Consider the following 25,899-nt stretch of genomic DNA (forward strand, 5'->3'; position numbering starts at 1 on the left):
GGTGGACCGGAGGCGGCGTTGTGCACCGGGGGGGGGGGGGGGGGGGGGGGGGGGGGACGGGTGGGCCGGGGGGGCCTGGGCTGGATTCATTTGAATCATAAATTCAAATGAACGTGGAAAAAAAATCAGATCAATACACAATATCAATAAGTCAATAAGTTGACTTTTTACGGCAGCATTTTTAATATTAATGCCACAATAAGTTGTTTAAAAGGTAAAAATATATGTTTATTTACTTACTTTACTTATCATCAACTTATTATCATTTATTAAATTCAAATCAATAAGACTAACTTCATTCTTACAAGTACTTTTCATGAGTTTTACATATTTATTACCAATGTTTAGTATAAAAATAATTGACCAGCCTTTGGTTTAGTGCGACTTCAACAGTTAATTTATATTAAAATATGTTTGTTTTCATTTAAAATATATCAAATGTCAGTGAAGATAAATCTCAACTATCCAAACAGACAAGGCACACACTGTGGTTAAATTAAGTCAAAAAAAAGAAAATATTCTTTTAACCGACCCACTGCCCCATCCGTCCACCCACCTGACCTGTGACCTTTGACTAAGGTCAAGTCTTTGTGTCAGTGTGCTCCTTCCTCTGGTCAGGTGTTAATGACAGTCAGCTCCTCCAACAACACAGCGTTAACACTAGTGATAATTAGACGTGGCTCAGAGACGGCTCTTCTGTCTCTCCATCATCTGTCAAGTATGTTACACTACAACAACACCTGCAGTACACGAAACCTAAGGAATGATTTGTTTCAAATATGAATTCAAGTAAAACCTTCATCCTTTAGTAAATCAAGTCTGAGGGTTTGGATCTCATGACAAAGCTAAGTATGAATTTTTAAAGGTATACCATGTACGACGTTATGAAATATATTTGAAAAGGTCATGTGATTCTTTTATTCCATGGTCACTTCCACCCCACAGTTTAGAGAATCTGGCCAATCCATCAGTAGAGGTCAGTGGGTAATAAGTCTATTATCCAAATGCTGTGTCTTGGTCAGAGTGTGTGTGGATCAATAGAGCATCATAAGGCCAGGGTTGAAAGGTCAGGCTCATAAACCAACCACGGGGAGCAGGCCTACAGAGGACAGCGGCCCCTTCATTTATTACAGAAATAATGAGAGAAAAGTGTGGACGTGGTGAACAGAGAGGTGAGACATTTTTAATCTGAGTCTGACCCAGAAGGACAGTCACAGGTCACAGCGAGATAGCAGCCAATATTTAAGTTCAGAAAATACACATCTATACCATGTATTTAGATCAGCTGCAGCGCCCCCTTTTCTAGAGCTACATTTCACAGTCACTGTGTCGCTGATACAGGACTGATATTTTCATTAAATAAAATAAATATTAAAAAGTGTGCAATGTTTTCACGAATAAAAAAATATTAACATGTCGATAGCCCTGTCCCCACTTTGCAAACCACGGATTTACATGAACTATGGTTATTGGTTACTGGTTATTATTTAAGTTATGAGTGGTTCCAATGGCACACAGTTGACTGTAGTGAGTTAATGACCAACAGTCATTATCTTCAGGACAACATCGAATTATTCCACAGGTCAAAGGTGAGCTGGTTGTTTGTCCTTAATGTTCTTTCAGTTAAAATATTTTTTTATCATATAATGGAAGCGTATGACCTTTGTGTGTGTGTGTGTGTGTGTGTGTGTGTGTACTGACTGCACACTGACAATTTGAATCTTTTTTTTGCATCTGTTTCCTCCACCAGTCTTCATTATTCAGCATCATGTCAGTGTTAATGTGGAACCCCAGGTCTAGTCTTAACTCCAGAGGCTTCAGAGACAGATTCTCTGTTGACACCAGCTGACAGTCAGCTGTCTCTCCTCTCTTTCTGTCTTCTCTCCTTTCTCCTGTTGTGTGATCTAAAGGTGGACGCCGTCATTGCCGGCTGACTTACGGTCTTGTGGGACCTCGATGGTTGTTGCCTCGTGCCACAATAGCAGCAGTAATGACACCAGAGTCAGGGCCACGCGCCTGCCCTGCCCCAACATGGCTCCTCCACTGGCTCAGCTCTCCTGATTGGATAGACGGTTCTTCTGACGACCGTACCGTGAGTCTCCTGTGAGTAAAGACACGGAGACAGATGGTGAGGTGAGGAGGAAGACGCTGTAGTGGGTTGGCCACAACATGGAAGACGTAAACACTTTGTGTGTGTGTTGGGGGGTTGTTCTGGCAGCAGAGGGAAGGTGTTGACTCTGGCCTACATTCACAGCTGAGTCCCAGTCTGGTCCTTTGGAGAATCCAAGCTGTGGCTCCGATAATTAAACAATGATCATTCCTTCAAATGACAACAGTTCACAATTGTACTGAAATTACAGTGTTGATAAACAGGGATTTTAATCAACTAAAATATTCTCAGTTCAGATGTCCCTGCCAAAGAGCTCTTGAGCACGTGGACAGGAGGAGTGAGCTAACAAGACACAATCAACCCAAACATGAACTCCAGCTCCTGCAGAGATTTTTGTTTAGTTTAACAGATGTGGACAATAGTTGACAATCACTCAACAGCTTTGGAGCCTGAGGGTAGTTGTAAGATTTCACCCAACCTGGACACACACACACACACACACACACACACACACAACCTGTGCATAAGCCATCTGGTGGTATGTCAATCCTACAGTTTTTAACAAAACAGATAATTTTCCCCTTGGGTTTCAAAAAAACCCTAATGGGCCGTCGGCATAATGCACACTTGAGTGCACACACACACACACACACACACAAAGGCAGGTGGAACAACACATGGACAGAAACACACCCCATCTTAGCCTGGCAAAAACACACACACACCACCACTCTGCAGCTGGTGGGAAACCCGACCCACATCACCCTATCTCTGTTAATTACAAAGCAGCCACATGACGCACGCACACACACACACACACGCAGGTAAACACCTACTGCTGGTTGTTGTTGTTGTTGTTGTTGTTGATGCATTTCACTGCTGTAACCGACTACAAACACATCTAATCTCCCACACTCAGCGAGAACCTGGGAAAATGTCCTCACAAAAGTATTTTTCTGAAAGGATCCCCACAAGTGAAGGTCCATCAGTATACAACACACACACACACGCCTTCAAAGGGACGTATATCAGAGTCCTGTATGGAGTCCTGATTCCTCTAGGAGATAGGAAATGTGAAGAAAACTGGAGTAAGATGAGGAGATAAGTGAGAGAGCGGCGAAGGCTCTGAAATAGGTCAGCGCTCGTCTCCACATGTGCAGCTCCCTCCACAAACAGTGGTGCATCATCCACAAAGTGACACACACACACACACACACACACAGAAACACGGTCAGTGAACTTCTCATGAAATACCACGATGTACTTTATCTGTCATGCCAGTGTGAAGCTGCCTCCCCTCTGCTGCGTCCCACTTCCTGTTGTAACGACCTGCTCACCAGTCTGTGGAGAATAAATTCATCTGGAAGGAATTTTCCTGCAGGAGTTTTTATGTTCACTGTGATTACATCACCGTTATTACCATAAAATAGAGCAGTCACACTGCAGATCATTTTTTAATTATCTTACTATGTTTATTTATTCAATTTTTAGAACAAATGTCTACATGGGCGACCTGTGGCTTAGTGGTTAAAGGATGGGGCAAAAGAACAGCAGGTTTAATAGCCGCCTTGTTAGTTGTGCTGGGCCCACTGTGACCTGGGAGGTGTGGGAGGTGTGGGGGTATGTACATGGGTCTGTATATGTCGATGACGAATTAGGGCAACTCTTGTTTTTCTACATTTCTACAGTTAAACATTGAAAGAATTACATGAGTCATTCATATAATTTTTATTACTGGGATATTAAAGAGCAGCTGCAGAAGAATCTCTGTTGAAGGTTCTTTTTTCTTTTGCTCTTACAACTGAAGCCAATCCTCTCATCCCTGGTGAGTACTTCTTTGAGATTATTATGGTAATGTTTTTGGAATTCCTGCGCACATGAGCTCCAACTCTAACTGTAAATAAATGTGTGTCTGCTCAAATAATAATAACAACCATAATAATAATTATGAAGCCTCTGTTCAGCAAATATACTTCAAGGTAGAAGTAGATGCAGTAAGTAGGTCAGTGGAAAGCTACTGTAGGTAAACTGGTAGATGGGTTTTCAGAATTCCCGACGCTGGAATATTCCAAAGCCCTGGATGCATCCAAGAACAGACGGATAATCCAACAGGAAAAAACCAAGAGTTTGCTCTTTTAATAGTCCGTCTGGCTGCTCAGGGTTTTACACCGAGGTAATACTGCAGTGACAAGAAATGTTTTTCTGCCCCGGAGAAGTAAATAAAACAGTCCCAGCTTTAGTTTATCTATAAAGAGTCAAAGAGGTATCAAATCAAATCACCCTCCTGCTCTTGGACTCACCTAGTCTGACGTGGACACCTGGTCTTTCCACTCACAGACGTCCACCACTCTGCTCTGCTGACCTGGTGACACACAAGGAGGAAAGAAAACCCAAAGTGAAGTCAGGAATATGACAAGTTTGAATTGAACAGACTTAGTTTAGGAATTTATTATAAAATGTTGGATTCTTTCTTCATCAGATCTGAGAAAAGACACAGCACGAGTGTAACAGAGAAATAAATCACAGAATATGAGTCATATGAAACATTTCTGTTTCATCACAGAATATGAGTCATATGAAACATATGAAACATTTCTGTTTACGCACGTTCCAGGTTTAGGATCATCATCCCAGACCTGTACTGTTCACCAGTACCGTTGTATTTGTCTTATTTTTATTAAGGTCTTCATTTCCTTTGACACCGTAACTCAACTATTTTCTAATGTCTCTCTATCATTCTATCTCTCCTTCTCTCCAACTACACACACACACACTTAAAGGTCACAGGTCAGAGGATAAAGAGGTTTGGGTGGGGGTTTTTCTTTGACAATGACATCATTTCCTTGGTGTAAATTATCTTAAAAAGAGGTTGCCGTGACAACCATGTCAGGAGCTGATGGCATAATTGGGGGCCATGTGAGAAGTGTTTGGTTCCTGATGCTGTTCAGAGACATAACGGGACCATTTGTTGTGACTGTCCGTACCTGTTACTGCCTGTTAAATAGTTAATACTAACAGCAGTAACAAAGCAGTGGCTCCAGTCCATTATGTTGACGTGTGTTTTTAAAAGATAAAGATAAATATGTTTCTCTTTTCCCAGGAGGATGAAACACCACGGTGGACATCACGTCTGAAACCACATTATCTCTGTAGCTCTAATTCACTTTCAGCTCTAATGACACGTTTATGTGCTAACAGTGATCTGTGTAATGACGAGGGCAAATTAAATCAGGAACAAAGACACACATGTGCTCCAACACTGATGCATTTTAAAAAGTCAAAGTATATCTCTGTGGATGATGCAACCACTTCAGATCAATACACCCAGCCGCCTGCAGGGCAAAAAGAAAAAAAAATCAAATGAATAAATAAATAAAACCCTGAATAAACAGAATTAATAAAGATGTGTTCTGCTTTTTGTGTAAATATTAAATGGAATTCTTCTAAATGAAAACAAATAAATCCTGTGTAAAAAAAATTACAAAAGCCATTTCCTTTTATTTGACTTTATAGTGTAAAAACAAATAAATCCTGTGTAAAAAAAAATTACAAAAGCCATTTTATTTGACTTTATAGTGTTTTTTTTTTTTTGAGGAATCATTTTTCCTAAAAACAGAGAAATTATCTCTTTGTCTACCTGCAGATCATTCTGCAGGACTTTGTCAGGTGTCTGTGTTAAACTCATATCATTAAAGCACTTTCTTCACACAGATACTGTCTTGGTGGTGTAGGACTGACACCTCTGAACAGAGACCGGGGTAATTAACCCTCGGCATCTTCACAGGGGGAGAAAAGGGACAAAACAAAGAGGTGTCAAATATCACACAACCTCCAGGGGCAGGTAGGACACAAGGAACAAGGATGGAGGGTGAGGAGGCTGCAGGGTGGGTGCACTGTTGCCAGGCGATGCATGTGGATGTGTGGATGTCAGTCACTGTGGGCTCTGCAGCTCCATGCAGCAGACTGACCTACTTTTAATCAGAAGAAAGAGAAGGAGCAAAAGGAGAGAGAGAGAGGGGAGAGGAGGTCAGGGAGCGCAGCCAATCACAGACCAGATGAAGAGGTTTTGTTTGTAGTAAGACTGAAAAATAGAAGAGAAGACGACGATGGAGAAAAGCGGTGTCCCTGAAGGTTAGGGCTAAGAAAGATGGAGCCTTGGTTTGTGTTCTTGTGTGTTTCCAACCCTGAGGGGAAATGCCCTCCAACCCACTCCCAGATTAATCAATCCCACAGTTTCTGGAGTGATGTGAGTTGAAGCACTTCCTGTGTCCACACTGTCTCTTCTTAATAAATGATGACTGCCACCTGCAGCAGGGACACACACACACACACACACACACACACACGAGTACACAGCTTTGTGTGTGTGTAGTGTATGTTCTATAAATGATGCACTATATTTCAGTCCTGGTTGTTGTTACTCGACCTCTGCTGTTATAAATATGGAATCCTGTCTCACACACACTTTTGCCACAGTTCTGTTTTGTCATTGGTGATCACCACCATAGCGGCTGGTGAATTTGAACCTGCAACCTTTCAGAGCCAAGTCCCCTTCCTTAACCACCAAGCCTCAACCAATGAGAGAACCAACGTGCTCCACTCCAGTCCTGTAGTGTCTGTGATATAAAATGATTCATGTCTTTTCTGCCCTCGTTAACAGGTCAACCACAGGGGAGCGCTGCTCTTCTGTGTCTTAAAATATTCAAGACCTCCGTCTGACACCAAAATCACAATAAAGACGTCCCTTTACACCTTGACATGACATCATGAATTCATGACATACAAAGAGACCATTTAGTAATCCCTGCAGGCTCAACGCTCTTAACAGGCAGAAGCCACGCCCACCCACGGGGAGCTGGCAGCGACAGAACAGTGTTCACATCCCTGAATGGTTTTTAGGAGTCACAAACCAGTCGCAGTTAAATCAGCAGTTAACAGTGAGTACTGTCTGTGTGTGTGTGTGTGTGTATTGTTACAACATTTTGTTGAAATAAATTTCCACCACTTTTATCAGGACCCAGTGTGATGATGTCATCAGTGAGCAGGTAGGACAGCAGACAGACTGGGTTTTAAATAACTGTTGTGTGGGCTGAGCCACAGGAATCTGACAAAAACACTACGGTTCCACTTCACTGGACCGGCTTCACTGAGGCTGAGTCTGGGTGAAAGACATACAAATATATATAATTCGATTACAGAATAGATTTCATAGTTCCAACCTATCAATCCATCCAATGTTTCATTATAATTTTGCAGCTACTACTTCATAAACAGGTCATAAACAGTGAAGTATAAAGTCACCTCTGCAGAGTAACTGATCTGCAAAAAAGAAAACAAATCACAAGGAAACAAGTTGAAAATAAAAATGTCAATATTTTAAAATGTTGATTTATAGCATTGTACCACTGTTGTAGTATACTGTACTGTACTGTACTGTACTGTACTGTGTTGTCAGGACAATAATGACTGGAGATTATTTTAATAATTTAATAGTCTGTCTGAGTCTTGCACGTGTGTGTGTCTGTGTGTGTGTCAGGGTAAATGTGCCTTTGTTCCAGTCAAAATAAATGAAAGGGTTCAGTCCCCCCCCCCACCATCTTAATCTCACACCCTCACACCTCCCACTTTCTTCCAAATTGCCTCCATCTTTCTCCCTCCTCCTTTGTTGTCTTCACCACCACTACCTCATCACAGTCACCTGTTTGTACTCTTGCACGTGTGTGTGTCTGTGTGTTCCTTTAACTCTTTTAACTCCTTTAACTATTTTAACTCCTTTAACTCCTCTCCTCCTCACTCCATCAACCTTAGTCAGTTTCTCCAGCCCAAGTTGGTATCATAAATGCCCCTCCCCCTTCGTTCAGACACTTGTGACCTGTTTTCTCTCCTCACTTTGTTTCTGTCCATCCATCCATCATGCTCCCCCTCTGTCCTCTCTCCCTTCATGCCTGTGGTGCATGCTGGGCAGCCTGCCACCTCATTAGTACATCTGGATCCCACTTTGTGCTCCTCTTTCATTCATTTTACCCCCTACCCTCGACACCCCCCCCCCCTCACCCCCCCAGTGCCTTCCCTTCTATCTTTTCTCCACCTCAACTGGTGTTCGACCAATAAGAAAACTCCATGGTCACCAGGGCTCCTTAGCAACAGCCTCACAAGGGGAAGTGGGGTGAAAGTGGGGGGAGGACAGAGATGAAGGAGGAAAGAAGGGAGACAGATTTGACTGGGAGGAGGTGAATTTGGAAACAACCTCAGTGTGAGGCTGGAGGTGTGTGAGGTGTTATCAAAGCCTCGCATCTGAGGTGTGTGTGCATGTGTGTCCACGTCGCTGTGTGAAAAAACCCCCAAATACCGTCTTATCAAACAGCCAGTGTCTGCTCTTCATAATAACCTTTGATATCCCAGGACTGGAGTGGATATAAAGACGATGCTGTTACACTGTAACCTCCCAAGTGACTCATGGGAAAATAATTAACTGAGTAAACATTCTGTCATTCTGTCGCCAACCCCTTCAGGATGGTTCTGCTGAGAGTCCATTTAAAAACAAGTTAATGAACCACCGTAGTCCAGGAGCTGCAGGTGAACCTGAGAAGAGACGATCAAACTGTTGTTTACACTCATGGTGTTCAGTTTACCAACTACATCTACTGAAGTATATTAGAAAGTTGACATGGGAATTTGACTGGAAGGTTGGATGACTTGACTTGTTGATGGATGGTTGGATGGACTCCATAAACACATCTTTACAGCAGAACTACAGTACGGAGCTCCTGAGGTTTAACGTATCAACAGCCACTCATGCCTGGCTGGTCCTGACACACACACACACACACACACACACACACACACTGTACTGTACATACATATATTCATGTGCTGTACATGAGTGTTTTCTCAGTGGACAAGCAGGTCATGTGCAGGTCATTCATTAATATGTCATCACCAGGATTCACATCTTACTGCAGTACTTTCACCGACATTTACTAAAAAACACTAAGATGTGTTTGTGTTGTGGTCAGTTCTTCTCTACTACGCTTTATAATTGTTTTTAATATAAATGGAACTGCTCTATAAAACTGCCCTATGAAGCCAATCTGTGAAACACAGAGGTTGAAGAACCCCTGAACCTGCATGTTGTTCTAGATGATGAAGGACGGCAATGACTAACAAAGAGGTTTATATTTGTCCTCATACATGCACATGTGCAAACGTAATGTTGTTATATTGACATGTGCGTCAGTGATGAGAAAACATTAGATGAAAAGAGAGCGAGAGCAAGAGGGGAGAGAGAGAGAGAGAGAGAGGTCAGAGAAAATGACATTTGGTAATGGTATAATTATAGCAGAAAAAAAAAGGTAAATTAAATTTGTGGGAGTGTGTGCTGTTCAATGAGCAGCAGCAGCAGCAGCAGCAGCAGCAGCAGCAGCAACAGCAGCAGCAGCAGGAGCAGCTTATGTACCTCGTCTGAAGTAACCACCGTGATGTTGGTTCTACTCTGCCCTTTTTATTTACATTTTAAAAAGAAAAAACATTCTGTTTAACATTTATCTCAGTTCAGTAGAGGTTGAGTTAACACACTTTTATACGATCATTCTCACACGGACTGTTTTTTGTTTTGTGAGGGTTTTTTTTTTTACGGTGACATAATCCATTCCTTAGACTTTGGTTAACCACAACTACTAGTAGAAAACATTATTTATCCCCATGGGCCAACTGAGAGGGGGCAGATCAGCAGGTGAAGAGGGAAAATAAAGGATTAGTATATAAAGAATGTAAAAGTTAAAAGAAATAAAAAATAAAGGATCGCAGCAGCAGTTACTACAGTAACAGTCAGTCAATTATATTCTATGTACACATTAAAGTGAGGTGACAATGACAACAGGCCAGCTGTCGTACTGAGTAAGTATACAACTATTACACAGTTGAAAATGATTGTACATGATGAAAATACTGTGTACATGTATTTGACAGTGGTCATTTGAAGTTTTCCTATTTCGGATTACTGTTTCTTTAGTTTTGTAATGTAATCCACATTACAAAAATAAATCTGATCTAAATAATTACCCCGTCTCTAATCTGGCCCTAATCTGAACTCAAAACTTCTTCTTAAACTCAATACTTCATATTGTCCCCATGAGGACAATGTGTTCCCACGGTAGTATTTTCCATATATTGTCCCCATTAGCATCATTATTATGAACACCCACACACTCACACAGTATCTGTCAATGATGTCATTCTTCTAATCTGTCCATGATCCAACAAAGCTCTGAGATCACACGTCTCCACACACTTTCATCTTCCAGCTCCACTTCACCACCGGCTCTGTTTGATGAAGAAACATCTCTGTTTCTTCTGGTTTCCTCCACTGGCTCTTTCATCACAGCTGCTCAGTCTGGCTGTGTTTTCACCTAATGAAACACACACTATGTGTGTGCGCGTGTGTTGTCGTCTGTGAGCTTAATCACTGCTAAAGTGTATGCATCTGTGAAAGTGGGTGTGGCCTCAGTGTGCGGACATTGATTGAGGAGTTGATTGTAATCACGTGTCTCTGAGTGTGTGTGTGTGTGTGTGTGTTGTTGGTAAAGCTGTACATGTGGGGACAGGTCTGACAGACAAAACACTAACCCTGAGTGTGTGTGTGTGTAAGTGCATGTCTATGTGTGAGTGTGTGTGTAAGCATGGTAAGTGGAGGTGCCGTTAAAAATCCAATTAACACCTTGAAGATAAAAATCTGCTTTTTTCCTCCCCCTCCCTCTCAGACTGTCTCTCAAGTCTGTCTCTGTAAATGTGTTGGAAACACAACTTGACTTCACTACTTGGCTACACCGGGCCAGATTTTGGTCGATGTTTTTCTGGGTAAAATCTAACCAAACAGTATTTGAACATGTGTCTGAGATGAAACTACTTTTTCTTTCCATTTCAATAACCCTGTCGTCTTCTTGATTCTAAAGCACATTTGCTGCTGATTCATCTGTCATCTCAGGATAATGAGTCCATTTAAACATGTCAGGATGAAACACAGCCTGTTCCTGCAGCAACACTGGGCACAGATTGAAGGAACCATTTCACGACTGAGTGGAGCAGTGGCCAATAACAATCTGAGCACCGAGAACTAACCAATCAAGAGAGTCACTGAGTGGAAAAATACACTCGGCTTCCAAATATCACACTGATATATGACAGAAGACATCAAGACGGTTGTACTGTAGTGGTTTAATGTCACGAGGAAGTCATCGACTGTTCTGTCCTGAGCAGATCTTCATGTCAGTGTCTTCAACATTGATCTTCACAGACATGTCCTTCAGACCAGCTCTGTGTTCTTTCTATTATGACTCTCATGTCATCTACAGACGCCTGGGTGATTGAACTCCCTCTGATCAGTCGTGTGGGAGCCATCTTTGAACCACTGACATGAGGAACAACATCTGCTCAGCTTTCAGTAATTAACCAAACACAGAGGTTTTTGTTCAGGCAGCCTCTTGGCCAACACACGTACTTGTATTCCAGTTCTCCTCCAGCATCAACCACCTGCTATTCAGCTGCACAAAATGGTTGAGATTAAGTTCCAGTCAGGTCCAAGCACCTCAGCAGAGAGGAGGCTGTCACACTGTGTTCCTGGCGAGTGTTCTAATCACTTCTTCCACTGTGTGACGTCTGGTCCTCTCATAAGGAAAACATTATTCCGATAATTATCGTAGGGTAATTATTTATGATGTACCCTCTAAAAATACAGACAGTACGCAGAAGTCTGTGCAGTACTTCACATTACTGTAGGTTCAGTACGTAGCCACAGTGTTCAACATCACCTTCACTTTAACCTCCTTCCACCTCTGGCTCTGACTCCTATAGTTCCCTCTACAGTTGAATCTGTTGATGGATTATATTGGATGTGATATTGTGAGCCAACGTTTGCCATTGATATGATCACATGACCCTTAGTTTTACAAAGAAATAGATTCAAATATGTGTCCCTTGTTATTGTGATTTTCATCATCAGTTTGGAAATTTGAATGTTGTGGTGACGTAGACACGTTTCTTCTTCTATTGTCCAAAAACATGCAGATTGGTCATTAGGGTCACTGTAAACTGACCAGAGTTTTTTGTTCTGTACCAGAGGACATACATGGTATATGGCACATGGTATATGGTTTGGGCTGAAAAAGCCTTGTAATGTAGGCAGATCTCACACAGTGGCAATTTGTTCTGATTTTTCCTCTCTGGTAATAGAGCGGGGGAGGAGAGAGAGAGAGAGAGAGAGGGAGAGGGGGGATGGGGTGGTTATTGTAAAACCTCTTCACCAAATATTTCCAGTGAAAGAATGTTGTTGTCCATTAGACTCTCTCTCTCTCTCTCTCTCTCTCTCTCTGGCGTCATTAGCCTTTTTTCTCACAACAAAGACAGGGCTGTTTTTGTTCATAAATACATGAATGCGCGTGTATGTGCGAACATTTACCCACACACACACCTGTACATGAAAATTCCCTTTGACGTGTATCAATGCAATTAGCCTCCAACCCACACTCCCCCACCACGCCTGCTGTCCTCTCTACTCACACCCACACACATACAGACGCTGTTGATCCTTGATCAATGTGACATTGACCTCAGACTCAGATTTGGACCGAACTCTGTGTGAAGTGACCAATCACTGTTTAGTTGATGTTTCTTTAAGGGAAAACTATTTAATTCTATTCTTTATTTATCTGAAACATCTTGGAACACATGGATGATTTGATCCACAGGATGTTGGTGTCCTGAACTGTTTTTGTCACTTTATGCTACATGGAGGACAAACAGTTCTACAGCTGTGAACAACACACACACACACACACACACACACACACACACACACACACAGATGCTGATCGGTGACACGTCCAGTGTGGCCCAATATGAGGACTTCCTGGACTGCACCATATGGACTTATGTAGCTTCTTCACCATCTTTGTTCCAACAAACGTCATCTGTCCGTGTCGTCTCTGTACGCAGTCACAGTCCAGACTCTTCACATTCTGTTTGACTGCTGGAGGAAGAAGATGCCAAATGTTGTTTGAGCGGGGGAGAGCAGGGGAGAGCAGGGGAGGGAGGAGCCTCTTTACTGGCCTTAAGAACCACTTCATCCTCCCAAATAACCATTTACATAGTTAAACACTTGCCTCTAGAAACTGAATATAGTTCCAGGCAGCGCTCCCATCAGCCCGTGACAGGGCACGACAGTAGATGATGAACGTAAAGAGACGACGATAGACTCTGACAAGTGCAGCCTGAACGTTTGACCTCACATGGTTCAAATGTACAACTTAAAGGTGAGAATCTGAGAATAAGAATCTGTGGAAACTACTGTGAGCCAACCATTAGAATACACTACATTATATTTTACAGATACATATGAAGTTCAACTGATGACATGTAGCACTAAAATCAGTGACACGCTAGTGAAATAGATGGAGATCATTTATTTACAGGTCTGAATTTAGCTGACTCACTGTGGGGGAGGGAACATGGTGTCAGTGAGACACAGTGACAGGAGGAGACAGATTGACTCTGCAGAATAAAACTATTATATAAAAAAGAGTGTATAGACATATACAGTATTATTACTTTTTTATATTTGTGTATGCTTTTCATTCACTTTCCTTTGTTTTCTCTTTCTCTGCTAGTTGGCGCTCTACCCCCTCCTTCTTTCTTTACTTTACAGTTTCCTATAACTCCAGACCTGCAGAAACTGATCCAGTCATGACACTGCTGTCATTCATATATATTTTCTCCCCCTTCAGTCTGCTGTCTCCCCCATCTTTCCCTCTTTGCCGTCGCTGTACACTCTGAGTCTGAATCTGCTGCAGATGAACGCAGTTTTTTCTCCACACTGTTGACAACATGATGCTCAGTGTTTGGTCTAGGTTTTTCTATAATAATTGTAAAAACAACTGCAAAAACAACATATTGACTATATATTTTATAATACTGACTTAAACCCTGCCCAGTCCACTGAGCTATAATGTGACTGGTCAAATAATGTTTTCATACTTGACTTTATGAATGTTATATGCAGTGGTCGACATTGAAATGAAACGTAAAATATGGTTAACAGTCAGTTAACCAGTTTAACCAGCTAGTTAACTAAGTACTAGTCTGGTTATAAACAAAAGTGAAGACAGGGAGGACGTCTGGCTGAAAAATGCACACTGTTCAAAATGTATATCCCCAGACAGACTAATCTCTGACTGTGTGTATGTGTGTACACTGCTGTGTGAAGCTAAATGACAGGACTCTAGGAGTGGTTGTTCATTTTATCTACCTGTAAATACAGGTAATAAATCTACCTTTAAATTCATCACTATTGACCTTTTTGTGGAAAAACAAAAAGGATTTACTGATTTATTGTCTGTTAAGTCAGTGTCAGTTACAGCAACACACACAGCCACACACACAGACAGACAGTCAGGCAGACAGACACAGTGTATCTCAGTACCTCTGTCAGTGCCGCTCTTGCCTCCAGATGTACAGCAGTGCAGGTCGACTCGGTCGTATCTCCATCAATCCTTCAGCATCAGAGACAGAGAAGAGACAGAAAAACAACCAGAGAGCCGGCGTCAGTCACATCCAGCAGCAGAAACTGTCAGGCTGGTAGAAATCACTGGACTCTGGACTTCTCTTCCATTCACACTGTTTTCCTCTTCCTCACTCACACACACACACTCTCCCTCTCTCTCCTGACTCCCGCTCTCACACTAACTCTCTCCCTCACACACACTGATTCTCCATCTGTCACCACCCCTCTCCTTCAGCCCTCCCACCTCATACATTATTAATAAACCACATACACACACACACACACACACACAACAGCTCCACTGCTGTCAAACACATGCGCTCAGACACACACATTACAAGCTATTTACAACTGTCACACAATATAGAGAAAAAAACTGTGCAGGACACAGACGTCACAGAGAAAACAAATACATTTAAAAAAAACCCAAGAAAATGACAAATGTATAATATTATAAATGAAAATGAAAAAAACTTCACTGAGAGTCTGTCTGGTGGAGAAAAAAAACCAAATATTTTTCTCACTTCTCTCCTCACACGTGCATGTAAAATATAAAGGCTTCTACACACATCAGCCAAGCATGAATATATTCACATGCTAAACACAAATACACACACAGGTCACTGAGACTGACACACAGACAGGGCAGATCATGCATGAATGCACGGTATGCATGCACACACACAGAATTCACCCACACACAAACATGATACACTGATGTGAAACCCACCCCCACCCCCACCTTAATACAGCTACCCTCTCCAGTTGCCCCCTTAGCTGGAGGCAATTGGAGTTCTAGTGAAGCAGACGTGGCTGGAAGGAAGGTCAGTCAGCAGAGGGTGAGTGAGTGGGTGGAAGCCAAAAGCAAAAATACTTGAAAAAAATAAAACAAAACATGAAGGTAAACACAGCTGCCAGGAAAATAAAAAAGCATTTCAACATGTTGTATGTTGTAAGTAACTCACGGTTTTCATTTTATTCTGTTTATTTTCATGATCTACCGTCATCTGATCTTATTCTTTTTAAATTGTTTTTATCCAACGAGTTAACAGTAAGTTCTATGTCCTCAGAAAAATCAATTGAGAAATTTAATTAGATGAGTAAATGTAAAAAAAGGGAACATTTGGATTAAAGCTGCGAACCAATGTTTGTTTTTGTAATTGTTTGAATCAGTTTCTGTTCAAATGCAGCTCCAGAGATTTCAGAGGTGAACAAAGTTGTAGTTCAATTTAGAGCCAAAGTCAGAAGGTCCAGAAACTGAGTTCTTTTTAAAAAAAAAGGTCGAAAGGAGGAAGGCGATGGGATGGCTGAGGGATGAGGGGCCTTCAGGGCATGTAAAACAGCCCCATCTCTCCTCACCTCCTGCCAGTGGGAACTCTGAACTATTCATTTTTGTCTGTGTACATCTGTATTTGTGTGTGTGTGTGTGTACATGTGCATTGACCTCCTCAAAATGCCTGGCGTTTACAGGATCACATCTCTGTCCAGTTGCCAATGATCAATAACTCCGCCCCATCCACTGCTCCAAGCTACGACATGCAAATGATTCATGCATATCATTAAACACATGGCCCCAAAACAAAGGGAAGAACTCAACAGCCCCAAAGATGCGAGTCAAGATGTTGCTTATTCACTCAGACACAAACACACACACACAGAGAGAGCTTGCCTTATGGTCAGCACTTCATATAGACATTATACATTATTCAGCTCATAACCCAGAGCTTGAATATTACCAGTAAACTGTCCCCATAACACAAAGTAGTACTTGTGCAAGAATATGTTCCCAAAAGTATGGCTATATATCTATATACACACACACTAGAACAACAAATATATTGAACACACACCGGCCACCACACACAGATGGATGGTTCCACACGAACAGCCCGTTTCAAAAGTATCAGGTAACTCACTAATTGACTTCGTAAAAAATGTATGTAGTGATATATAGAAGAGACATCAGGAGGACAATAAAGACCTGGGATCAAAGAGATGTCACTCCATGATGATAAAGCCCACACAAAAAAGGACATTCAAATGAATTTCTTTGACAGCAGGAAACATTTTCTGAGATGATTTGTCACATTTGTCACAGGTACTGAAGAAAAGACCACATGTTTGAAGTGACCTGTTCTTCTGCTCCATGTGAAGGTAAAGACGCCGATCGTTTTGAATGAAATGAGACCACGTTGTTAAAGCTCAACATGATGCTGGATGTTGGCTAATATTAATATATTTAATAGTTCTATTGTTTAAATAAACCTGTAGAAACAGCAGAGAGGAGAGAGTGACGAGGCAGCAGCTGCTGCAGACAGTGAGAGAGAGAGAGAGAGACTCACTGTAGGAGATAAAAAAACACCGGTAATTGTTTGACCGTTGCTATGACTACGCTGATTATGAATAACACACACACACACAGGTAGCGAGAGAGAGAGAGAGAGAGAGAGAGGCGTCAGGATGATTTAATTCTGCTCTTTAACAGGTGGACACCAGAGAAAACAGTCCGTGCTGCTGCTGCTGTTGTTGTTGTTGCTGTTGTTGTTGTTGTGTTTCGTCATGTTTGACAGATTGAACCCGGTTTCTGTAGCTAAACAATATTTACACTCTGTCAGATTTTCTGTTTTTAGCCAATAAAGTTTTGGTTCATAAACTAAAAGTGTTTATGAACATCCACAATAATAAATATTCTGAAACTGAATAAAGCCCTGAAGGAAACACCGTTCTACAAACACTGACGTCTTTCGATAAGTAGATGACTGCAACTAATTCCACTGCCTTTGTATATTCTTAAAGTTGAATCCAAACCCCAGGACAAACAACACACTTGAATCGTTTCAAGGTTTCTAATCCCAGACAGACTCCAGGACGTTCAGATCAGGTCTGAGCAGCAGAGGCTGGGAGGGTCGGACCATCTGTTTGAGAACCTCTTGTTCTTCTGGTCACTGAAGACAGTTCTTAATGAGTTTGGCTGTGTGTGTGTGTGTTTGTCCTGCTGATCAGTGAATCTGGGATTACCACGTCTCCTGATAAGACTGTGCCGTGGATTAGAAACTGAACCATTCACATGACAAAGACGTTGGAGCAGTAAAGAAAACTGATGTCCTCTCTGACAGACGTTTGTCTTCTTCAGACCTGCCCCCACCCCACCCCACAAACAACAACTATTGTTTACAGAATTCATCAGACACTCAGACACTTTACACTGTCATTAAACACTAATCTCCTTGTCTATAACAGCATCAGCTGGGATTTCTGATCAAACCAAATCATTTGGTTTAAGTTTGGAAAGAAGTTCAAATTAAAGGCACTGCCAGGTTGGTTTTGGTTTTTTAATTGAGGTTTATAAAAATTCAGAATCTGACGATAACTATGGATAAACAAAGGCTCTTTAGAGCAGCTGTTGGAAGGTGAGTTAAGAAAGTGCAGTTGGAAAGCAGGTGTGTGTGTGTGTGTGTGTGTGTCTGTTCTTTTATTATTGTTAAGTCAAGAAAGGTTGGCGCGCGCCAAGCCTATTGTCCAGCCTATGACCCCCATCCTAAGACAAACTTGCAAAACTACCATGTGTCACACACACACACACCCACACACACACACACACACACACACCCAGACAGACACACTTCTGTCCCCCATGTCTTTGTCTTCAGCAACAGGAGGTGTGGTCGTTTTCCTACAGTTAATGAGTTTGTGAGGCCAAGCAGGGGCACGGGTCATACGTTCACTTAACCTCACACACACACACACACACACACACACACTCACACACACACACACTGAGCGTTACGAAAAATGTTTTAAATGCCAAAATTCACAGCAGAATATAAACAGAAATTAATAAGAAAATCTGATTTAAAATCTCACACACAAAAAAACACACACACAGACACACACACACCCTCCCAAACAAAGCCACACAGGCCCAGGAGTCTGGTGACACAATGGCTTACGACGGCAGCTGGTCAGCCGGGACTACTGGAGTTTTAAAAAGTGGGGTTTGTGTGTGTGTGTGTGTGTGTGTGTGTGTGAGTGTGTGTGCTCCACTTGTACAAGTCCCTGCATGTCTAATGAAATGCCAAGGCGACATATGAAGCAGAGAAGATGACTTGGCTAACCATCTGTGGCACAGGGCTGTATGAAGCATCTGCACCGATCAATAACACAGTCATTCTAACACACAATCACAGACACGTGTGTGTGTGTGTGAGTGTGTGTGTAAACGCAATACCCAGAGACGGATGGTCGTACATGCACTTACACACATTTCCAGTCCAACTGCTAAATCACTGTTGTGGTACAAAAGACCTTGTACTGGACAACAACAAAAAACACCTGGGTCCAACAGTGGGGACACCAGCCTCATGTTTATCCAACCAACCAATTACTTCAATCACATTTCAATCATATTTTGGAGGTTTTCCTACCTCCGTATAACAAATCATTGTAGGATGGTTTTGTAAACTCTCCAGATGCTAATTTAAAATTTAAAAAAATATTTGGCCAAAAGACGACTCCATAATGACACCTGTCAGACAATGTAGAGTTAAAGGAATCCAAAAGAAACACCATTCAGGGTTAGGGTTCTAACAATACAGGGTTCCATGACACTCATGGTCCACGGATGTTCCTTGTATTCACTACACTGTAATACTGAGTGTGAAGTCATGACAGATGAGACGAGATATGTTTGGTTACAAATGGTCCTTTAATGCACTTGAATGGACAAGTCTATTAGTGTGGCCCGAATCACACACACACACACACACCTCGTAAACCTGTCAACACTGACCCGTGCGGGTGTGGAAGTGTGTGTGTGTGTGTGTGTGTTGAAGGTCACCAGCTGAACTATACAGTTCCAGGGCAGTATCTTCAGTCTAATGCCCTCCTTGGTATTCAGCCCTGACCTTCTGTGCTCCACTGACTTCAGATCACTGAACACACAATTACACTCACACATAAAAGTGCAATAAAGTGAAGAGAGGCCCAGTAAACACACCACAGCTAACGGTGCAAAGACGTTTTCATCCACAGGATTAAAGTAGAGAACAACTGTTGCATCACAAAGACCAGTCCAGGGTTTCTGAGGATCGTCCACTGAGGGACCACCACCGAGGAGCACAAAGAGAACTCCGAGTCTCAAAGCCCCAGAGATCGTCTGATTCTGGAAGACATTTCAATGGTGTCACATGGCTCTGCTTCAAGCCTAGACTTTCCAGCTCCGCCTGTATGGGTTTTCTCTAGGTAATTCAACTTCCTCCCTCCTAAAAGAATAGGAGTGTGAATGTAAGTGTGAATAGTTTGTCTCCAATGACTGATGATGCCTAAGAAGGAGCATCTGATAATGAATGAATGAATGAATGAATGGAGGGAAGATCGATTGATTGTGTTTTACTCCTTATTTTCAGGTTATAGCCAACATCCTTGCTGCTTCCTAAAGCAGATGGTTCACAGCCTGCACTGACCTTCGATGTTGACTGGCTCCTATCACAGGTCTGAGTTAAAGCCCTTGACCTTCTACTTTACCACACACTCAGTTCTCACAACAACGTCCTTGTAAACAGCTTCAGCAACACAACAATCAGTGTGACTGTTCATGCATGTTCTCAGACCAGCTCCCCATCCTCATCTTCATCATTCAACCAAAGACCATCTTGTTCCTCAGGGTATGAACTTTGAGCTGATTGGCCGTCCTCTCAGACCAGGGAGGAGGCCCTCTCTAATTAAATGAGTAAATGTCCAGCCACATCCTAATTAAGGGGCTTGAAATATGGAGGTCCAGAGGATAATTGTCAGGACAGAGGAGAGCAGAGGAGAGGATAAGTGCCCCCTCTGATCTCTACCTACACCTCCATCCTCCTCTGTTTATTCATCATTCATTTATCACATGATAATCTACCAATTAGCAGACTGACTCAGCAGGTGAAGACAAAACCTAAATTCACTGAGGTCTCTCTTTACATCATACTGTCTACAAAAGTCTTATCTCTCTCTATATATATGTACCTCTGCAGGAACAGCTGTTACCCCTACTATCCCCTTACATCCCCCACCCTGGGGATCAGTCAAGTATTTCTGATCTGATTCTAATTCTGATTCATTCAGAACTAACAGTAACATGGAGATGGATCATGTAACCCAGATTATCATGACAGCTCACAGCCTGAGGCCAGGCCTAACGTCTGTCACTTGCATGGCTGACACGCTCCCTGTGCACAAATGATGAATTCATCTTAAACACATCATGTGCACGTGAAATGAAATCACATGCAGAATCACTGCAGTCCCAGGTGACTGACTGCACCTGCTGACAGAGCAAAGACTGAGAGCTGAGAGCAGTCTGGTACAGACACCAGAGCTAACGTCAGCTACAACAGTCTTGGTACAGACACCAGAGCTAACGTTAGCTACAACAGGCCTGGTACAGACACCAGAGCTAATGTTAGCTACAACAGTCCTGGTACAGACACCAGAGCTAACGTTGGCTACAACAGTCCTGGTACAGACACCAGAGCAAACGTTAGCTACAACAGTCCTGGTACAGACACCAGAGCTAACGTTGGCTACAACAGTCCTGGTACAGACACCAGAGCTAACGTCAGCTACAACAGTCCTGGTACAGACGCCAGAGCTAACATTAGCTACAACAGTCCTGGTACAGACAGATTGCTTTTGAAATTAGTGATATGTGATAACAAAGGGATTAATTGTGACTGATTAATAACGAAGCTCATCAAACCCCAAATATTTTCTAAAGTTGTGCAATTGCCTAATCATTACCTTATTTACTGCCAGGAATTATTTTTTGTGCTTTGTGTTCAGGAAGTTAAATGCCCTTCCTCTGTTTGACCACTGGATAATCACAAAAATGTAATTTAACACAAGGCTCATTTCTTCATTTCCTTCAGATCATTTTTTCTGACACCTCCCCTCAGTCTTCATTTGATCCAATCCTTTTCCTGCCTATCTCACTGCTCCTCTGTGTCTCCCTGTCACTCCCCCCATATTTCTCCGCTCTGCCCCCCTCTGTTCAAGGCCGCTGTCTTTTTTAAACCACTTTCAAGGCAAAACAATGGATACAATGGGCACTGAGCCCCCGAGGCAAGGGGAGGAGATATGGACCGAGGGGAAGTACACGAATCAAAAGGCTGGTCCCCAATGAGCGAGAAAGAGAGAGAGAGAGAGATAGATGGCAAGAGAGAAAGAGAGAGAGAGAGGCAGAGGAAAAGACAGGGAGAAAATTCAAGAGAGAAAGACCATTACTGCCCATCTGCTGAGGAGAAGAAAGGAAGTGTGTGTGTGTGTGTGTGTGTGGACAGTCACACAGTGTCCCTCCTCTTTTCTGTCTCTCATTGTCTGTGTCCACTGCTGCTTCAGGATGTATTCACTCCAGCTGTCAGAAGCCACTTCACTGTTTAAACAACTTTACACTTCAGTGTAACAAATGTATAAAGCAGAGGCCAAACCAACAAAGTCCATCATTTCAACAGTAAGTCAACATATGTATTTGGACAATATATAATAAAACAAATTGGACAAAATGAAAAAAATAGGGCAAGGAGTAAGAATAAAATAAACCATTTAACCACAGAGGTGAAGAGAGAAAACAGAGAGCCATAGCAGTAACAGGCGCGCGCACACACACACACACACACTTGTTTCACACAGCAGCAGTGCAGAGAAAGGCTGACAGTATGTCACATCTATTGTATGTTACCATTGTACGTTTGCTGTCTTTGTCAGGGTACTGTATGCGTACTGTAGCGTATCCTGCAGATACAGACACTCTGGAGAACTACGCTAATGTATGCAGCAGCTTCATTCACTGAACGCAGTCACATGACACTGCTGTCCTGGTAGACTACAGACGTTCATTTTAATCCAGGAGAATATATATAAATTCAAGAAAAAAAACGGTCGGGAATTATACACTGTAGTACTATTTGTTTAGTATTTGTTTCATGATACCGTACATATATTCTACATCACTGTATTGATTTTTTTAATTAACAATTAACACCAGTCCCAGCAGAAGCCAGTCCCAGCAGTCAGAGGTCAGGGGTCAGGTTGGGGGAACACCCAGTCGATCAGTGTCCAAACAAAACAAGGACCTGATGTGATATAATATGACAAAATAGTTTAGAAATTTAAATACATACATAACTAAATGAAATAAAAATAACACTGTAAGAGGAACATCAATAAAAGTCAATAAAAACATCATCTCAAACCCCTAGAAAACATCTTCAACACATCCTGTCCTGTCATAATTACCAGTTCAGCTGAAACATAACAAACCAGAAGCAGGAAGATGAGTCAGGAGACCCCACTGTCTGAGGCCTCGGAGCCAAGGCCCAACAGAACAGATGATTACATTAGTCACCTCAATGACATTTTACCAGAACCACAATGAATTTAGGATCAATACCACCTTGGTCAAGACACCCCCCCCTCCCCACCCCGCCCCAATTGTTCTGGATCAATCATCAATCCAAGTCCTGTTTGCCCTGTCCTAAAGAAGACTGACACCTCCTTCTCCTCCTCCTCCTGTAGGCCTGACTGTTTTCCTTTCAGTGGTCTCCACAGCAGATCATCTGCCTCCATCTCAGCATGTGCCCTTTACTGTTACTTCAACCATCTCCTCCATCACTACATCCATCTTCTTCTCAGCTTCATCTCCAACATTCGTTGTACAACGTCTCCACTCACAGCAGGTCTGACTACTGTCAGCTGCGACTCGATCTTTCATGCGTCTGATTCTTCTGTCACATCTGACATTCTTCTCCATCCAATCAACCTCCTCCTGCACTCACAAAGTCATCCACCTTTACTACATCCACTTCCTTCAATGTTAAGATAACTTGGCAGAAAAGTTGGTTCTGGAATGAAATGAAATAACATCACTCTGGTGCAGAGCCAATGTACACACGGGTGTGTGTGTGTGTGTCCCAGCCCTCATATCAGGTCACAGGGTGTGTGGGTTAAGTACCATGAGCAGCAGTAGTGGGAAAACCCTGCAGGGTTAACACCATGTGCAGGAAACCTGAGGTGGTCCAGCCTGATAATAAAAGAAGCCTTTCAGTCCAAACACTCCTCGTCTGCTTGGCAGATGAAGTCAGGCCACAGGTCACAGGAAACACCAATGGCAGATGGGATGTACGGTGAGAAGGGGCCTGTAGGCTTCAGTCAGCTTCAGTTACAGTTTGGGTGGAGAAGATCAGCTGATACTTCACAACTGTTTCCTACATTTACAGCATGTCCTCAGGTTAGACAGAGAGTCAGAGAGACGGTGAGCTTCAGTCTGGATTCAGTCCATGCTCGATTATTAATCCTCATCTGGAATAAGTCAGAAAAATGTGTGGCTTTTGTAGTAGTAAGGAAATAAATACACAAACCAGCAGTAGTTGTAATTTTGATTCAACTCATCAACACATCCCCCGCAATAGATTTGTGTCCCGTAAAGGGGGTCTGCACCCCACTTTGGGAACCGCTTTATCAAATTACTCCAAGCGGGTTTGCTGTCAGTGTTAAGTTATAAAAACCATTTGACAACAAAGGTTTTTACCAGTTGATGTTAAAATGAACAATTATGCAATGTTTTCAAAAATAACAACTGATCCAAGAGACTTGGAGTGAAACTGGCCGACCTGTAGGTGACCGGCTCATCTTCTGGACTTAAACATTGAGCCTGTCATGTCATTATAATATAGGTGAAAATAAAGACAACTGCATCTACTGTATAAACTATCTGAGCCTGACTGTGTGCAGTTCAGACTAATGGTTCGTGAAGGAGATGATTGATTACTGATGAGCACACACTGACCAGATATGCACAAGAAAAAAGCTGGGTGCAGTCACCTAATGATTAACCATGCAGCCTTTGTAATGAGGCTCATTTCCGTCACACACACAGGACAGCATCTGCTTCCTGTTTACTGTCTGAAGTTCTCTACACACACACACACACACAAAGATAGTCGTCTTTTCTGGTCACAGACCTTGGTCATCTCTGCAAACTCATTCCACATTAGCACCCTATTAGATCCATTAGCTCAGTTAGCATAATGTCCTTCAGTCTTTCCTATTCCACCTCTGCTGATGTGCGCCTCTCCAACCTTCTCTGACAGCATAAAAGAATTATTTTAAAACCTCTGGTTAATTAGTTTTTGTTGAAAGTGTTAAAAAACATGGACTCTGTACAGAAGCACAATGTCTGTGATTGGCAGCCACACTGTCCAATAAAAACCTGGCATCCTGGACCAATCTGCAGCATCAACATGACATCAACATTTGTTGTCAGGCCCAAATTAATAATGTACAAAAGAGTCGACATCAACATTTGTTGTCAGGCCCAAATGAATAATGTACAAAAGAGTCGTGTTTGTTCTAACATTCAAACCAACTGTAAAGCAAACAGAATCATCGATGTCTTTGCACAGACAAAGGTCACATGTCAGGTCAAATCTTTTGAATCAGACCTAAAACTGACTGGGATTAAAACTTCACACCACTGCTACATTTCTTGCATTTTTCAAATTTGACACCATCAGCTGTCTCTGCCTTTTTTTTGGACAGACAGATAATTGATGTCGCCTGGATTTGAATAATCCTCCCAAAATGCAAAGCAAATATTGTTCTCCAAGAATTATTGTTTCCCATGACAGACGTGACTTTAATCCTGCGTCTGCACATCACAGATATCATTTCCTGTAGCAGTGTCAGAGAAAAGTATCCATGAAGCTACAGTCATCTCCAGTTATTCTCATCTGGACTGTAGACCACAGAACATTTGGAGTATTTTTAGCGAGAATGGACCAACCTCCACCCTGACCTTCATCCCAGCCTCACTCATCTCTGTATCCTGCAGGATTGTATGTCTGGTGTCCCAGATGTGGAAAATCTCAGACCAAGAACCAAAGCCATTTATTTGGATGTTACAGTTAATGCTTCATCACCCTGCTCTGAACTGCTGCCCATTCAAACACCCCAGGACAAACAGAGACATAATCTGCTCTAAATTGTTAATATTTCTATGTATAATTTCAGTATCTAAAAACTACAAAGTACATTTGTGTTTTCAACAGCAACTGCAGCTGCACATAGAAGGTCATAAAGATATAAACAGCTTTAATGAAACAGTATCTGTCCAGGAATCGTACTTCACTCCCTTCTTCATTTCCTATTCATCCATTCTCTGGTCTCTGTGGAGTCTGAGGCCTGCAGCGGTGAAGCTCCACTC

General features: G+C 42.3%; 2 protein-coding genes across 14 annotated transcripts in view; both read right to left on the bottom strand.

Moving 5' to 3' along the window:
* Positions 1-25,899, bottom strand: part of nfasca (neurofascin homolog (chicken) a) — a 57,126-nt gene that overhangs the window by 25,233 nt on the left and 5,994 nt on the right. For 3 of the 13 annotated variants that reach the window (XM_025059883.1, XM_025059873.1, XM_017036599.2), the window contains exons 2-4: positions 14,583-14,652; positions 4,411-4,472; positions 1,940-2,101 (exon numbers count right to left, since the gene is read on the bottom strand). In XM_025059883.1, the coding sequence (XP_024915651.1) occupies positions 1,940-2,033 (94 nt within the window). In that variant the 5' untranslated portion in view covers positions 2,034-2,101; positions 4,411-4,472; positions 14,583-14,652. Of the gene's footprint in view, positions 1-1,939; positions 2,102-4,410; positions 4,473-14,582; positions 14,881-25,899 lie in introns of those variants that run through there. The other 10 variants (XR_003051040.1, XM_025059875.1, XM_025059876.1 and 7 more) reach the window with 10 other exon arrangements.
* The window catches only part of LOC103386511 (zinc finger protein 135-like), a 29,094-nt gene continuing 7,605 nt past the window's right edge, over positions 4,411-25,899 (bottom strand). The window contains exon 4 of the mRNA XM_017036427.1: positions 4,411-4,472. Coding sequence (XP_016891916.1) covers positions 4,411-4,472 — 62 coding nt within the window. The remainder of the gene's footprint in view (positions 4,473-25,899) is intronic.

This window comes from Cynoglossus semilaevis, chromosome 11, assembly GCF_000523025.1.
Source record: "Cynoglossus semilaevis isolate Cse_v1.0 chromosome 11, Cse_v1.0, whole genome shotgun sequence".
NCBI lineage: Eukaryota > Metazoa > Chordata > Actinopteri > Pleuronectiformes > Cynoglossidae > Cynoglossus > Cynoglossus semilaevis.